Source organism: Pelobates fuscus, chromosome 2 (genome assembly GCF_036172605.1).
Source record: "Pelobates fuscus isolate aPelFus1 chromosome 2, aPelFus1.pri, whole genome shotgun sequence".
Taxonomy (NCBI): domain Eukaryota; kingdom Metazoa; phylum Chordata; class Amphibia; order Anura; family Pelobatidae; genus Pelobates; species Pelobates fuscus.
The window spans coordinates 404,302,191-404,320,638 of record NC_086318.1 but is presented as its reverse complement, the minus strand read 5'-3'; the positions used below and the strand labels follow the sequence as shown (position 1 = coordinate 404,320,638).

Sequence of the window (18,448 nt, the reverse complement as noted above, 5' to 3'; positions counted from 1 at the left end):
CTAGGTTGGTTATGTTGTCTTTGAGAGCGTATGGTAGCCCAGGAATGAGAATTACCCCCATGATGGCATACCATTTGCAAAAGAAGACAACAAAAGGTATTGCAAATGGGGTATGTCCAGTCTTTTTTAATAGCCACTTAGTCACAAACACTGGCCAAAATTATCGTTCAATTTAGTTTTTTAACACAGAAAACAAATATGAACGCTAACTTTGGCCAGTGTTTGCGACTAGGTGGCTACTAAAAAAGACTTGACATACCCTATATTGAATACCCTGGTTTGTCTACTTTAAAAAAATATGTACATGTGGGGTGTTATTCAGAGACTTTTGGCAGATAATAGTGTTACAATGTCACTATTGATAAATTTGAAAGAATATAGGTTTTGAAATCGCAATATCCTACTTGTACCTATAACCCTGTAACTTGCAAAAAAAAAAAAGAAAGAAAAAAAGCATGTAAACACTGGGTATTTTAAAACTCAGGACAATATTTTTAATCTATTTAGCAGTTGTTTTTTTTGTTTTTTTTTTATCGCTTTTGTAGATGAGTAAAAGATTTTTCAAGTAAAAGTCAAAAAAACATGTATTTTTTAAAAATTTTCATCAGATTTGTTTGTTTTTTAAAATTAAATTACATTAGATTATATAAATAATGGTATGTAAAGAAAGCCTTTTTTGTCCTGAAAAAAACAATATATAATTTGTATAGGAACAGTAAATGAGAGAGCAGAAAACAGAAATTTTTACTTACCGTAAATTCTTTTTTTCTTAATATGGTGGCAGTACCAGTGGGTTTTGCTCCTTCCTGTGGACAAGCATCTAACAAGCTTAATTAAATCAACAAAACCCCTCCCCCTTGCCCTATAAGAAGGGCTATCCGGCAAAACCAACCTCAGTAAGTAGCAAGAAAAATCCCAAATAGAACTCATACGAATCAAGATAATGTAAAATAGAGGGAGGGAAGCTGTACTGCCACCATATTAAGAAAAAAAGAATTTACGGTAAGTAAAAATTTGTTTTTTCTGTCATATGGTGGCAGTACCAGTGGGATATAGCAAGATCCTTAACTAGGGCGGGTTCAATGTCACCGTAGGTCGCAACTTATACGCCTAAAAAGCAGTTTCAGAGGATGAGAACATCTCTAACCTGTAGAGCTTTATGAAAATGTGGAATGGAAGCCCAAGATGGTGCCTAACAGAAGGCCACTAGAAAAAACAAGTGTTCTTACTGGCCCAGAGGCAGCCAATACTCCAAGCGTCCTGAGAGAAGCCGGAACTTGAAGACCACCGGGAGAAAATGGCCAACCAACATACTCGCCTGAGTCAAATGAAACAAAAGAGTTGCAGGAATCACTGTATCCTTACACCTTTTATGGGAGGCTAACAAACAGAGGACCAGAATAACTGAGCTCTTCAGTCCTAGGAAAAGAGACATTACAAAGCTCCTTCAAGCTACACTTAGTACCAACCTGTAGGGAAAAAAAATGTTTAGCGTGAAGAACCACCGTGTCCATGAGCAATACTGAAAAATCATCTGGGGATGAAAAATGACTGAAGCTCTCTGAACATATTAGCCGATAAGATGGCCCCCAAGAAGGTGTCCTGGAGAAACAAAACTTGTAAGGGAAACCCTTTAACAGGATCGAACGGGTGTTACCTAAAAAAAAATTTATCAAAATTCAAGGACAAAAATACCAGGAAGGGAAAACAGAACTCTAGGAGGATGTCTGGACCTGGCAGATTACAAAAAACCTCAAGCTTAAAATCTGGATGTAAACTCTAAGAACAGCAGGATTCTCAGGCTTGAAGGCCTGGACCTCAAAGCAGAAAACGCCGAAGCCTGCCGAACAAAAAAACCAGAAGACATTAAAGCAAGGGTTTTTAGACGAATGAAACACACCAGCAGGGGTATTCCCAAAATCCCCCAAAAAAATTTCTAACCCTTATCAGAAAGTAGACCTTTAAACAGGATATATAGTTGCCAAGCAACATAGCCAAACAAATCTTCCCGCAGACCTAGATGATGAAGAAGAACCCTAGCCGTAGTCAGGCTATCAACCTGAAACTCTACAGAACCACTAGGGTAGATCCCTATACATCATGAGACCGATAGAGCTTCGAACGTTTGGGAATCAGAATCTTTATGCTCAGCATGGAATAAGAACCAGGATAAGGCTCCGATAGACATAATTTTCTAAGACAACTAGAAAAAACGTAAGCGGAAGTAAGACACATTACAAAGAGAGTAATGCATCACCGAGGGACCTGTAGTGAAACAGGAAGTGACTAGGTCGTTGAAAAGTTTGTCAACAGAGCCCTGGCTGGAACAACAATTTTCCACTCCAGAGAGTCAAATTACACGGACATAAGGACCAAACTTCCTAATTCCAAATACCCTCTCTGAGCTAGACGGCTATGTCAATCCCTCTGAAAGGAACTACCGAAATATCTACTAGATGAATTTGCACCTCAGCAAGATAACCGCATGCAGGAGAGAGAGAGAGAGAGTGCCTACACCGGTTCCTCCCTGCCGGTTGATGTACCAACCCCGTAGAAGAGTGCGCATGAAAATTTACAGCCTTCTGCCATATCTACGGAATGAAGAGATGAAGGGTGGCAATACACCTTAAAACCCCTGGAATCTGCGGATTTTCCCTTAATCATTACCACGAAACATGAAGGGGATTAAAAAAGAGCATCAGTAGCGATACCCAACCAGAAAACATTAGACGGAAGACAGACTTCCTGAAATGAACTCTATCTAATTTGAAAATTGGATCCGCTACTACCAACACCCCTCCTTCTATGATCGGGGAGAGAAAACAGTGGGATTTCTTTTTTAACATGTTACGAGATCTAGGGACTCTTATGAAATAGGCAATAGAATATATGGATTGCTGGGGAAACGTCGGTCTCCCTCTGTATGCTCAGTCTGATCTGATCTCAGTCTGATCTCCAAAAATTAAAATAATCGCCTTAATATACACAACAGTACTTCTTTAGACAGTACCGAGGTTACACGCTAATCACCTGCTACAAGTAACGGAATTTATCAGACCACTGCAATTTCTGAAACGACTGGGGCAGAGGTTAATCCTGTTCTGCAGTGTGTTGATGAAAAAAAACACCTACATTGTGTGTGTTCGTTAACCGTCCAAATTGCCAGAGATATCAGTAACCTATACTGAATCTTGTATGAACAGAAAGCATACCTACACAACCTATGCCATATACCAGGGTTACGCAACTCCTGTGGAGATGATATAGATACAGATATAGATATAGATATATGAGCTACTGTGAAGATGCCATCTCTATACCGGCTAATGAGCATACATCTCCTGGTAACTCATCCATAGAGAAACCAGTGAAGACATATACTGAGGCCCTGTCTTCCCAGTACCTCATACATAAGGCATATAGAGTATACCTATATCCCATAAACTAGTGAGGCTTTTTTTTTTTTTATATATAGAGTATATAAAAGGAAAAGAACCCCCCTAAAATAGCCTATAGTGGTTACTGAAGTTGAGACCACCCATCAACTCGACAGAGTATATAGTAGATGCATATACTAAGGCTGAGTCCTCAAGTAACTCCTAACAGAGCATGCACGGAGGTTGAGTTTTCATTCTTAACGAATACAGTGCATACAACTAATGAAGCGGAGGCCACACTTCAAACTCGGCATAGAGCATATAGTGGGTGCATCTACTAAGGTCGAGTGGATAACAAAACAATGCGACATAGAGCATCTAGTGGATACATCTAAAGAGGTTATTGTCCTTATACAAGGACTTTATAGTGTGTACCCTTCTGAGGCCGAGTCATCTTAGACACACACACAGAGCATATAGTGGGTACATATACTGTGCACAGCAACTCGTCATAGTGCCCATAGTGAGTGCATACACTGCTCACAGAACTTGTCATAGAACATATAGTGGTAACCTATACTGTTCACAGCAACACAACAGTGCATATAGAGAGAATATATACTGCTCATAGTAACTCATCATAGAACATATAGTGATTACATATACTGTTCAACAGCAACACGTCATAGTGCATATAGCGAGAATATATACTGCACCTAGTAACACGTCATAGTGCATATAGTGAGAATATATACTGCTCATAGTAACTCGTCATAGAACATATAGTGATTACATATACTGTTCACAGCAACACGTCGTAGTGCATATAGTGAGTATATATATACTGCTCATAGTAACTCGTCATAGAACATATAGTGATTACATATACTGTTCACAGCAACACGTCGTAGTGCATATATTGCATACATCTTCTGCACACAGCAAGTCGTCATGGTGCATATAGTGAGTACATATACTACTCAGAGCAATTCGTCATAGTGCATATAGCGAGTACATATACTGCTCACAGCAATTCATCATAGTGCATATAGTGAGTTTATATACTGCTCATAGTAACTCGTCATAGAACATATAGTGATTACATATACTGTTCACAGCAACACATCGTAGTGTATATATTGCCTACATCTTCTGCACACAGCACTTCGTCATAGTGCATATAGTGAGTACATATACTGCTCACAGCAATTCGTCATAGTGCATATAGCGAGTACATATACTGCTCACAGCAATTCGTCATAGAGCATATAGAGAGTACCTATACTGCTCACAGCAATTCATCATAGTGCATAAAGTGGGTACATATACCGTCATCTTCGTCCTCTTCTTACCACGTGGCTTCACACTTTGCAAATGAAGTGTCTAAACTTTTACAGAGATCATTTTGAAGGAAAGATTAATTCACCTCACCTCAAAATGCCTCTGAACCGTGTGGGGGGTTGGTGACACGGCGTACCACTTCTGGCAAGCATCCATGCTGTCAGTGGGTACTGCACAGCTTCATCTATGCCGAGCATCAAACTTCGCGCCTTTTTTTTTTTTTTTTAAATAAAGTTTCGGCATGCGCATGCGCACCACCGGAAACTTTTGGTGGAACGCAACACCTCCCGGGCGTGCGTTCCACCGCTGTGCGCAGGTCATCAAGACCGCCTCCAGAAAGTATTCGCCGGAACCTTCTCGGCATAAGAGGCAATGTATCCATTTGCTCCGTAACCATAACGGAGGTAGCATGGTCTCTCAGCTAACCGCCCGGGCAGCTCTCGGACCGGAATCCCCCAGACCAGCAGCCTGTGTGTCTCACCCTCCAGATGCTGTGTCCTTCCCTCTCGGGACAAGAAAGGAAACTGAGGTTGGTTTTGCCGGATAGCCCTTCTTATAGGGCAAGGGGGAGGGGTTTTGTTGATTTAATTAAGCTTGTTAGATGCTTGTCCACAGGAAGGAGCAAAACCCACTGGTACTGCCACCATATGACAGAAAAAAATACAGCTAAACACAAACACCACAAAAGTGTAAAAAGAGGCCTGGTCGCAAATGTACAACATCGCAAAAACTGTCCAGTCCTTAAGGGGTTAATAGGTTAGTCACTTAAATGACTAACACGAAAACAATAACAGTATATAGCATACATATTCTTGCAGTTAATTTAATGAATTCTAATGTTTATGTAAGTGGTTAAACAAAATATCCTTAAAAAAATAAAATAAATACAAATCTTAAACTGAGTACATCAGCAGGGTCCACATGAAAAGCGTAAAACTCTGTCTTCTGCAGCTCACTCAACTTCATTCTCTTGTTTGTTCATATTCTAGAAAAACAAGGTTTCCTGCTATAGCGGGACCCAACAGATTTCTCGATTTAGAATAAACAAGATCAAAGAAATAGAATATGCAGAAGAGGCCACTGCTGTTATATGTTAAACGGTTCCCTTAGCTCTAAAGTTTATTATAATTGGCAGTAGATATGGAGGACTGCTGGATAACCATGTCATGGCTCACTTCTCTTCTTCAGCACTTAAGGTTTGACCCTGGATATTGAAAACGTTTGCGAGAAAATGAGCTGGAGACAGTGCTTGTCCCTTCCTTTATTTACAGCTTGTAATTTATTTATTTATTTTTTTGTCAATTTGATTGATTTGGCAGCAATATACAAGCAGTATAAAAACACAAAATCAGAATATATCAGCTTTGTAAAAATGGATATCGTACAATGCAGGTCATAGAGAATTCTGAAGAAAGACATCTCTTTTTTGTTAATGTAAGACAAGAGAAACTGGCTAGGTACATAGGTCGAGGCATGAAGAATAGATAGAACAGTCTAACTGAAAAGCACTGCTAGACAAGGTATGTATGGAGTATGTAAGGTATGTTATACAGTGAATAACGAACTAGTTACAAATAAGTATAGGTCAACTTGCATATAAGAATTGCTTAGTACCGATAATAATGTAAGTGAGCCACAGGAACCCCACTTATTATCATGCAATTTAAAACCACATTAAATAAACTTTGTTGGATCACTTTTTTTTTTTTTTTTTTTTTTGTAAATCTCTTTTTTTATTGAGGCGTAAAGGTATGTGGGTACATAAAAGAATAGGGGAGACAATAAAGTTTCAAACAAGTCAGGGGTAATACAATGCAAGGCATATCATCTCTATATAGTGCTAGCCTCATTTTTTGTGTATAATATTTAGGTTACTTCAGACTGTTATTCAGTTGCTGGATATGTAAATACATGCTAAGACTAGGTTAAGGAATCTATGAGCTGTGTAAAGTCAAAATATACAAGCTGAACAGTGACACAGTACGACTTCTCCTATACAAGGCTGTCTCATGCGATGCCTCGTAGGCAGGCTAAACGATTATTGACAGTAGCAGCTTAGTTATAGTAGTTTCCGCGGTTCTGTGGTCTAGCCCAGATAGGGTGGCTGAGAGATTTAAGGCTAAGCTGTGGCCAACATGGCGCGTGTGTGGGTTTAATGTGCTTGTCATTAACAGGCTTTGTATCAAGGGTCATTTTATGTGAGCATAAGAAGACAATAGGATAATACAACAGTACATACCCCACTTATACCTATGGTGTGAGGCCTATCTAACCACATAACAGGATTAAAACTTATATGAGGCAAGAAGGTAGTTATGTAAAGCCAGTTAGTATGGCTGGAATAAGCAGGCCATGCCCAGTTCTATAAACGTGTAATATAACATGCATAGTAGTCATAGGTAAGCACTGTCTCAGGACTGATAATACAATCTAGGTTTAAAGCATAGGTAGCGAACTAAGTCATATAGCGAAGAAATACTGATAAGGTTCTATGTCCAAAAGATTCACAAGTGTTGTGCTATTTATGAGTCTGGCTAGATGTCATACTGGGACATCGGAGCTTCGCTGGGTCAAGGGGTCCTGACGGTGACTGTTTCGCAGACCTTGTGGATCAGTCCTGGCGGGGTGTACAGCTCCCGGCTTGGTCGCTGGCCCTGGCCCACCTCCTCAGCCGATCCCTTTCCGTGGCTTCGTGAGGTTTGAAGTTGGAAGGGTCCGCAGGGTGCAGGTGTGTTGCGCTGCTGTGAAGACCTCCGCCTGGCCCCAGGTCTCATGTGGGGTCTGCATCTCGGTGCCACAAACTCGGGTGTACATGTAGGCAGAGTTTTTCCCTGCTGGGGTGCCACGGAGGGCCCTGATGGTTCTGCGCCGCCAGCGGCGGTTGGGCCTCCGGCGATGTGGTCGATGCCGTGGAGATAATCTCCCCTTGACCCTCGGACCGGGTGATAGGTCGGTGGTCGGTGCTGGGCTAGGAGGGTGAGTAGTGCCCGGGGTAGGCCCGCTCTTACCCTGCTTCTCTGTTTCCCCTGTCGGGCCTTCGGGTGGCAGGAAGGGTCTCGTGAGGAGTTGCTCCCACCTGTCCCAGAATCGCTGGAATGCCAGGTCCAGGCTTGTAGGCTGCGGGTTCGTGGGCTCTGGCCTCATGAGTTGGGTTGCGTCCGCCATGTTGCCGGTTCTGGAGCATTCAGAACCCGGGCTTGAGTGAGTTGAAGGTCGATGAGCAGTGTGTGTCAGCGTGGTAGGGACCGGGATAACCCCCGCCGGTCCATAGGGGGGGGAACGGGGACTCAGATTCAGCCTTGCTGTACTTGTGGACGGCGGGAGAGCGGCCGTCTCCCCCACCGCCGCCATGCTTGTAGGCCGCAACATTAGGAGGCACTGACCCGCTGTCAAAGTCCACGTTTGTGCTGTCAATTTGCAGGTCTCAGATTCCCCAGTCGAGTGGGTTCCAACTTGAGTCAGCTCGCGGTCTCCGCTTGTCGGAAATCGGCATTAAGTCGGATCAGCTACGGGAGCAGCAGCGGCATGCGTCTGCTCCCTTCTGCGGTCAGGCCCCGCCCCCTGTTGGATCACTTTTGCACGATACTACACTGCCCAAATTAGAAGAACCCAAATAAAAAATAAAAAAAAACACAAGCATTTGGTTAACAGAGAGATAGCATGGACGTGTGAAAAAAATGCCGGCAGGATCTAGGTCAAGTCAGGTTATAACAGGCAATTAGTTCAGCATCAGCCAACCCCCTGACTTGGGAACGCGTGGAGGACAGGGGTGAAACGAAAGCTTGTAATTTTATTCTGTCAGTGTCAGCATTTCATTAATTAAAATAAAAAATTTTTAAATAAATAAAATCAGATTTACATGACAAACAAATGGAACAGGAAAACTTAATTTTAATTAAACAGAACAGGTCCTGCTTTTCCCATATTCTATTTCAAATTCCCAACACTTATATTTACGCACAAGTTAGGAGTGAAAATGTTTTATAATATTGTATAATGAAAATGAAAGATGCACTCGTGTTGATGGCATCTGTTAGCATGTACATGTATTTTCAGCTCACGACAGTTTGTTTTCGCAAAACCCTTCAAATTTTTGATAGAAAGGTGTGATTTCTTATTACAATAAAAGAGAATGCTAGTTTTTATGTTAAGTTAAAAATAATAAATGAACAAAAATCTGCTTCTTTAGTCATGAAATAACCCACTCTCGTCCTTATTATAACCAGCGTTTTTGTTTGAGGTGCATTCCACCTTACAAAGCATTGTGTTCCACCTCATATCTGGCATCCTCTTCTCATTCTCGTATGATACACCTCTCTACAGTGTCACTTATTCCACATCCCACATTTTACTTCTCTTTAAAGGAACACTATAGGGTCAGAAACATAAACATGTGTTCCTGACCATACAGTGTGAAAACAACCATTTAGGCGACTTGTCCCTTTCTTAATTCCCTTAGAAAGGGTTATAAAGTACCTTATTTCGAGTGCTGTGCAGATCCGCTGGTGCTGGCACCACCCCCAAACAGCCTCTTGGTGGCATCAGAATTTACGATTTTTAGCCAATTCAATACTTTCTCATAGGGAAAGCGATGGATTGGCTGAAATAGGCAAGGAGGCAGTGAAAATGCCGGCTTGGCTAATCAGCACCTCCTCATAGAGATGAATCAATGCATCTCTATGAAGAAAAAAATCAGCATCTCCATGCAGAGAATGGAGACACTGAATGGAAGTGCTGCATACTGTGCAGCACTGCCCCAGGACGCACGTCCAGTGGCCAATGAATGTGTCTATGAAAAAAAGACAGTGTTTACAGCAAAACACCTGCAGGGAATGATTATACTTACCAGAACAACTACATTAAGCTGTAGTTATTCTGTTGACTATAGTGTCCCTTTAAAGTTCCTAGAAGAAAACAAGGTCTGTTTTTTTAACATTCCATTATAATAAAGGAAAAAAAGTTCCAAATAAAGTACATAACTCACGTAGTAGGAAATCAATGGAAACATTATCAATTTTACATATGCATTTAAATAAAAAAAAAAACGCATAACAAATTATAGATATTTACCGCTTTAGTTAGAAATCGAGTACAACCTCTTTTTATTGACAAACATGTACAAAGCTGAGAAAGTATCTGGAGTAATATCCATACCAATAATGAGCATTAGTCTTCAATTTCAATTTGGAAAAAACAGCTGGAGGGTGAATGATAGACAACCCTAGTCTAAATTCAATGCTGCTAGGAAGCCACGTGGTCCATATATACTACATTTTTAAATGCAACATGAGTTTATGCTTTAGATCTAAAATATTTTTGGACTCACAAAATTAAAAATAAATAAATAAATTACCTTAAAAGCAGACAATACTGTGGGTAATGGATGCTGGTGTACTTGAACCAAGTTTGACAATCAGATCCTGATGCCTCATCTTCCACCTTAGTCTTTGAGAACAGACAAAATGAATTGAACCTTCTTACAGACACTTTCTTCAAATTCTCATCATCCAGGGCTTTTTTTCTTAAGGCCTAAGAAAATACATTAAATACACAGTTATAAAGCTTTATGGGATTTATATTCAAAATATATACTGATGGAGCAATTTGTAGCCAAGGATAGACGCACATATATGATGATATTAGTATGGACTAAGAAATCTGAAATTTATAGCTGAATAAGTCAGCATGCTTAAATCATTTGGAGATATCTATAAGGAACATGTATTCCTGACCCTATAGTGTTAAAACACAATCTAGCTCCCCTGGCCTCCTTTGCACCCCTAAATATAGAAACATTTTACCTTTATTCCAGTATGCTGGTGGTGGCTCTGCCCTCTTGGCTGACATCATCAGAAGTGATGATCTCAGCCAATCCAATGCTTTCCCATAGGATTGTCCTGGCAAAAACGGGACAGTTGGAAACTATGTGATGCATTATAAATGACAATGAAAACAGCCAGCAATAAATAATCAAAAATGAATCAAATCAGAGAAATCTCACACAGTCCAGCATAAAGTCCCAACACAAATGATGGCTCCAAAAGTGCATACCAGTGTCTGATACGGAGATCACGTAGCCGCAATAATCCATAATGTTAGTAGCTGGAGATATTCACACAATAATGCACAAACAAAGCTCCTCACTACAATAATACAAAGCTGTACAGGTGACACTTTTATTCTTGGGCTTTAATGGATTATTCACTCAATTGAGAATTGTCAGGAATTTAAAGTGATTTTCACATTTACGTTTAAATAGCTGAAATTATTTTTTTTTGCCAAGTTAGCTATGCTTCCAGTTTGGCTACTTTGGTCATACACCCTGTTATAAATTATTATGCAAATTCTATTTAAGTGTCACAAAGATTAAATATTTTGTTTTTCAGTTTAACTCGTGGATGGCATTGTGTCTCAGGGCTCTTTTGATGACTGAAAACAATCTCGGACACCTGTAATAATTAGATTGCCAGGTGAGCCCAAGTTAAGGAAAAACTACTAAAGGAGGGTGTTCCACATTATTAAGCAGAGCACCATTTTCATGCAATATGGGGAAGAAAAAGGATCTCTCCGCAACCGAAAAAAGTGAAATAGTTCAATGCCTTGGACGAGGTATGAAAACATTAGAAAGTTCACGAAAACTTAAGCGTGATCATCGCACTATAAAGAGATTTGTGGCTAATTCAGAGCACAGACGGGTTTGTGCAGATAAAGGCACATTGAGGAAGATTTCTGCCAGGTCCATGCATCGGATCAAGAGAGCAGCTGCTAAAATACCATTACATGGCAGCAAACAGATATTTGAAGCTAATGGTGCCTTTGGAGTCCCACGGACATCAAGGTGTAGAGTCCTCCAGAGTCTTGCAATTGTGCATAAACCTTCTATTCGGCCACCACTAACCAATGCTCACAAGCAGAAATGGCTGCATTGTGCAGAAAAATACATGAAGACTAATTTTCTAACAGTCCTGTTCACTGATGAGTGCCGTGCAACCCTGGATGGTCCAGATGGATGGAGTAGTGGATGGTTGGTGGACGGCCACCCTGTTCCAACAAGGCTGCGACGTCAGCAAGACGGTGGTAGAGTCATGTTTTGGGCTGGAATAATGGGAAGAGAGCTGGTCGGCCCCTTTAGGGTCCCTGAAGGTGTAAAGATGACCTCTGCAAAGTATGTGGAGTTTCTGACTGACCACTTTCTTCCCTGGTACAGAAAGAAAGAACTATGCTTTCCGTAATAAAATCATCTTCATGCATGACAATGCACCATCTCATGCTGCAAAGAATACCTCTGCATCAATGGCTGCTATGGGGATAAAAGGAGAGAAAGTCATGGTGTGGCATCCATCCTCCCCTGACCTCAATCCTATTGAGAACCTTTGGAGCATCCTCAAGCAAAAGATCTATGAGGGTGGGAGGCAGTTTACATCCAAACAGCAGCTCTGGGAGGCTATTCTGACATCTTGCAAACAAATTCAAGCAGAAACTGTCCAAAAACTCCAATGGATGCAAGACTTGTGAAGCGGCTATCAAATAAGGGGTCCTATGTTAAAATGTAATGTGACCTGTTAAAATGTTTAAAAAGTTAAAATGTTGTTATAAGTTTGATTGAAATAGCTTTTGATTTCAGTAAATATGCTGCAAACAACAAATGACAGTTTTCAGTTCTTTACAACCTATAAAGTGTTTTGAAACTTACTGTGTGTAATAATTTGGAATAGTGCATTATAAGTTATATTTAAAAAAATAATACTGTTATCATTAGGAGGTTTGTTCAATAAAATTTGAATTGTACGCTTAATAGTTGATAACATGAGAATTATGCTGACTGTAATTTATATCAATTATTTAGGTAAATGAGAAAAATATCATTTGCATAATTTGGAACAGTGTGTAAAGGAACACTATGTGATTATAGTTAAGTGATATAACCTATCGCTCCTGTAAGTTTTCTTGTAATTGTCCTATTTATAGTAAAATCTCCCTCTTATAATATTGTAAAGCGCTACGGAATTTTTTGGCGCTATATAAATGGCAATAATAATAATAATAATAATAATAATAACAACAACAGCCCGTTCGCATAGTACGCTGATTCATGCTCTCCCGAAACCCAAGCAGGTTGTGGGAAAGTCAATCGCTTCATTGTTCGCATACCCAAACATCAGTCGAGACTTGATGAAGGGTACAACTGGAATGCTTTATTATGGCCAGATGGCCCACTTTTATACACAGACCCCCAGCATGGTGTCTCCAGCAAAAGTATAGTAAAACACACCCAGGAGTCTCTTTGTTTGGGAGATAATTGATTGTACTTTGCTTAAACTAATTATCTTCCAGGTACAGAATATAAAACATAAAAACACCCCAAAACGGGGGGCCGGGGCCTGGCTGCCCGAGCGGACCAGACACGCGCTGTTGCTGGCTCTCGCATTTGGCACGGATTAAACAACAAAATTGTCTAATTCAAGGCAAATCTTAAGGGCAGCTGGGCATGGTCTTAGCAGAGGGAGTCCCAGTGAACAAAATACCCAACGGTTCCACTGGCTCATAGGTAGCAATTGTTCCTCTAGTTCGTGTGTACCTTTTCACCGAATAGCGCTCTCCTGACTTGTCGGGAATAGAAGCAGGCGTTCGTAGAAAGTTATCTGTGTTCTCGGGGTCGAGTGTCCGACTTAGAGTTCCAGTCCAGACACTCGACGACGAAGTACCGCTGCCTGCTTTCCAGCCCACATGTTGTTCAGTTATATGAACAGCCGCTGCCCAGGGTGAGGTTTTCCCAGTTCCCATATCGGAGGGCTCGGGAAGTGTGGAGACCACGAGGCAGGGTGCTCCCGGGGCCAACCTGCTAAGATGGCGACGGTGCGGGGCACGACACCAGCAGCTCCCGCCCTATGAAGCCCCAGGGGAGAGAAACCGCACCACTTACCCAAACATGAAACCGCAAGATCAGCCCAGCGGTGAGTCCACTACTAATCTTCGCCGGGTGAACACAGCAAGCCCCCGGCTTACACAGGCACCAAGCCCGCCATGCCTCCCAACCAGGACAAGGGAAACCCTGCTACTGCCATGACTAGGATCGGCAGGCCCACACTAGACAGCCACCTCAGACCTGCAATACCACCTTCAGATGGATTTTAGGTTTCCAGAGACTACCTTACGGCACAATATGCCTTACAGAGCCCGCCAGGCCCCACACAGACGCCTGCAGGACCACAGCGGCTGGCTGACGACAGCGCAAACAGCGACCATCGCAGGGGCACCAAAGGATGGTCTGTAGGAATAACTAGAGGGGCTAGCTCAAGTCCCGACAACCCAGGAGCGCTTTACCTATACAGGACTCACTTGCCAAGCGGCATTGCAGATGACACTGGACCAGGCGACATAGCAGAAGAACACTACCCGGATATGTACTCTGCCTGTCTTGCTAGCATGCTAGGCTACTTAAAATGCAATCTTTCACTCTGCATAACACACTCTGCCCGAGACTCTACCACTCAGAGACCTCCCTCAACTATCACCACATGATAATCTTGCTCACAGTAGGAGAACTCATGATTAGCAATCTATACCTGATGCTAGCTTACATAGCCTGAGTACCCACCACTCACATAATGACCATATAACCATGTATGCATCGACTAGCTACTCTACAAAAGTTTCACTCAATTATTACAAGCCTGTTACCTTTCACAAAAATTAAATGTGCTGATAACTCTGCCATGATATTGTATGCCACTGAATAGCTTGTACTCGCTGTCGTGGCGCTACAAGCTTGTCTGTAATATTGTGCACAAGGAAAAACTTGGACTACTGTGGCACTTCGGCTGCATCCGAACTGCCAATTTAAAGTTGCAGAACTGCCCCAATATAACTTAAAGGGGCAGACAGTATTTAAAAATCCAATATGCCCAATTAAAGTGTTTAAAGGGCCATACATCCCAGAGACCATAGCCACATGGTAAAAGGCTAGCCATTAGCCCTCTCCAGAAACAAGTGGCGAAGGGCACTTCGTCACAGTAGCTGTGGAAGTCATGGAGATCGATACTCCCTACACCTTGAAATTTACAACAAGTTAAAGAATGCATCATGATTAATGCTCACGATACGCTATGTTACCAGTTTACCAGGAAGAAAAAAAAATTTACTTCTTCCTGTAACTTAGGGTAATTTACTGTTCAGCAAATTCTATTATGGGTAGCCTAAACTTTATAGTTACTAAGATGTAAATGTATAAACAAGAAATGTGACTTTGAACAACCAGAGTGAATATGTAATACAACCTCTGTACCAGACATTCCTCCCTCCCCACCTTTCTTCTTTCTGTACCCACCTTCATTTGTCAAAACTCAAATAAAAAAACTCAAATTACAAAAGATCCAAAGACACTGACGCAACCCTCCCCAAGAAGGGACACCATATCCTGGGAAAGACTTCATCCTGAAAGATCCCCAGTAACAAGGAATAGGGCAGCTAGAAAGCAGGGCTTTCAGGGATTGAAACCCCAGGCAGGACACACAGTTCCCAATGGAACAATCACACAATATTTTATTTTCCAGATATATCCATGGCAGCACTACGGATGGGTATAGCTCCTCCTAAATTGTACAGGAACCACCTCCTAATTGAATAATAAAAGAGAGAATCCCTCCCTTCAGTCTTTTTTCCTGTCCACTTGCCAAGGACATAGGATGTTTCACCTCTTTTTTTTTTGGGTTTTGTGGCTTACTCGGGTCTAATTGTAACCCAAGCGCATGGGGAGTTCAGCCTCTCTCCCCATGGAAGCCTCGGGACATGACGCCTCACCAAGGGCGACCACCTGGATGATTCTCCCCTCAGCGATCGGGGAGCTATGCTGCAGTGACCCTATAGGTATAAGTTGGATGTGCCAGATCCATTGGGGTGATAAATCCCGAGTAAGGGTACACCTACCTGCTGTACAGTCCTGGGGATCCTTGGCTTTCCCATTACCTGTGACTGTTCTGGATCCTGGTCAGTCTCTAGATCAAATTGTAAGTCCAGAGGAATTTCCTGTAGTTTTCTCCAAATGCAGGGGGACTCCTTCCTTCTTTTAAGCCCTTTTTCTAATTTTGCAAGAAGACCGAGTCATTCGCCGTACTGTTCCTGCCTTTCGTCCTAAAGAAGTATCCTCATTCCATATGGATCAGGACATCATTTTATGAAGAAGAGAAATGGAATTGTCTAGATCTGGTTTGTTGTTTGTCTACTTACCTGAACCATACTGCTGAAAGAAGAAAATCATCTAACTTCAGGGTACAAGGGTCAAGCTACTTCTTCTTGCATTGGCCGATGGATAATCTCAGCCATTTCTCAGACTTACAAAGCTTCTGGTGTTCCAGTCCCATCAGGTCTTCCAGCTCATTCCACAAGATCATTGGCCTCTTCATGGGCAGCTGCAGCTAATATTTCTCCGGACCGCATTTGTTCAGCAGCAACATGGTCCTCATTTAACACCTTTATTCATCACTATTGGCTGGATGTGACCAGGTCTTCTACCTCTGAATTTGGTAGAAGTGTCCTCTCTTTTTTTTCGACAATCTTTATTTTTCATTTTTCATAACGAGTTACAGAACATCAATATCAAAGAACATGTTTACGATATTACGTTTCGAATGTCAGTTAACAAATAATCGTAAGCAGTCCAAAGGCAAACATATTTAGAAGCGAAGTGTGCTAGTCTGAACAGTATTATCAACTTCCGTAATAGAGTAAATAAACCTGGATACATTGGGGGTGTCAGAAGTATAGTTGTACACATGTGGAAAACTACTGGGTTATATATAAGGCTGTCTAGCTTCTTGGTAGCAGTTTAGTGATATGATTTTATACATCTACACATCTGTGGGTAGTTTCCACCCGTCGTACTTCGTCTCCACTTTTCTCTCTACCTATCCCTCTCTTCTTGTTTTTGTGTTGACATTCTTTATTTTTGAAGTTGAATCACAGTAGCGTAACATACAGATTACGTGTACGCATTGGACATATGCGGTTGTGCATTTTAAACAGTTAGATGGTCGTTCCGTCCACCTCCCCTTCCCGCTCCTCCCCCTCCCCCCTGTGTGGTAGCATTCTGAATTAGGTCCGGTCTTTATCGTCATATTGTGTGTGAAACGCATCGTCGTGTTGGCTACCTGTTGTATGTATTTGTATGGGCAGGTAATTAGGTGTATATATTTTGTTTTCGTTTTTGTTTCGATATGTACGCGTATAGTGTAGGCTCGCGGGCAGCTCATGTAGCCGCGTATGTGGTGTTTGGGGAAGCGGTAAATGCTCCGGTTCGTGGTGTGACCCCGTATCAGGCTACTCTTAGTGTGAGTTTTGGTTAGTGGGGGGCATTTGTCGAGCTTTGGTGGTATAGCGTAGTCCCTGAACATGTAGCTAGGTGTAGGCGTGTACCTTTGGTTGGAGTATCATCTCAGGTGTCCGTCGTCTCGAAAGCTCGGGTTAGCATTGCTTTCAGTTGCCCTTGTTATTGCACGTTGGGTCTGGGTCTAGGGATAGGCTTCGTGTGCAGTGTCATCTACATCAGTCGTCTAGGTATCCCTGTAGGGTTGTGTATGTCGTCTAACTGGGTTTAGGGTGTTGTCCATTGCTTTACCACAGTCTGGTCGTCCCGTCATTCACCTTTCGCGATGTCCCGTACTCTTTTTCGCGTGGTGTCATGTTCCTAGTTGGGTGTGTGGAGTAAGCGTTTGTCGTGCTTGGCTGTCGGCGGATAGGGGGTAGATTTGTTTATAGGGTGCCTAAATTCGTCGTCTGCTTCAGGGTGTCTTGTAGCCCTATGACCCTGTGTGGGGTGGTGTTGTCTCTGTCGATATCTTTACCCCTAGTCCTGTTCCCTCTCGTATTTGGCAATGAGAGATCTAGGTCTGCTGGCCTTTGTACATTAGTCGTGTTGCCAGTTCATCTCTGGTCGCCTGACCCCTCTAGCCTTTAGCGACTGTCTGTTAGGGCCTAGCTGTATAGTCCGTGGGGTACCGCTAGTATGTGTCCTTGTGGCATTACCCCGAACCTCGGGTGGGGGGGTATATTCAGGTGTGCGAATCTGTTTGTTGTGGTCCTGCTCGTAGCTGTCCGTTGTCTTGTCGAGGAGCCCACGCCGCTGCAGTGGACACCCCGCTCCCCCCAATGCCAGCTCGTGTGGCCCTTATTGACACATAGTCCGTCCAGGGAAACCACGTCAGTGCACATTTGTGCGAGCGTCCCTGCAGTGAGGCCGTCATCACTTCGAGGTTGTAGATTGTTTCAACTCTATCCATTGTTGAAAGGTAGGGATAGTCGGGCTCTTCCACAGTGTTGGGATAAGCGTTTTTGCCGCCGTTAGCAAGTGGATGGTGAGGCCCCTTTTGTATTTCTTTGGAGGTACGTGTGTGTAATTCAGGAGCATCGGTAGCGGCTGTAGTGGGATTTCCATTCCCGTGACTTCGTTGATTGTTTGGTGTATCATTTGCCAGTATGGTACGATATGGGGGCATGTCCACCAAATGTGGAGCCCTGTGCCCTCATCCGCGCCGCATCTCCAGCATTCTCCTGATATCGATTCGTGTAAGTGTCTTAGTACATCTGTGGTCCTGTACCAGTGTGTCAGTATTTTATAGTTGCACTCTTGAAATTTAGTGCATATGGATCCTTTGTGAGTCAGCTGGAAAATGTTCCCCCATTCGAGGTCTGTCAGTTCAACCCCTGTCTCCCTTTCCCAGCGCTCTGTGAAGCCA

The 18,448-nt window shown here is 42.5% G+C and overlaps 1 protein-coding gene across 1 annotated transcript in view; it reads right to left on the bottom strand.

The window, feature by feature from the left end:
- CAMKMT (calmodulin-lysine N-methyltransferase) overlaps positions 1-18,448 on the bottom strand; it is a 470,195-nt gene that overhangs the window by 443,053 nt on the left and 8,694 nt on the right. The window contains exon 2 of the mRNA XM_063443912.1: positions 10,072-10,247. Within this exon, the coding sequence (XP_063299982.1) occupies positions 10,072-10,247 (176 nt within the window). The remainder of the gene's footprint in view (positions 1-10,071; positions 10,248-18,448) is intronic.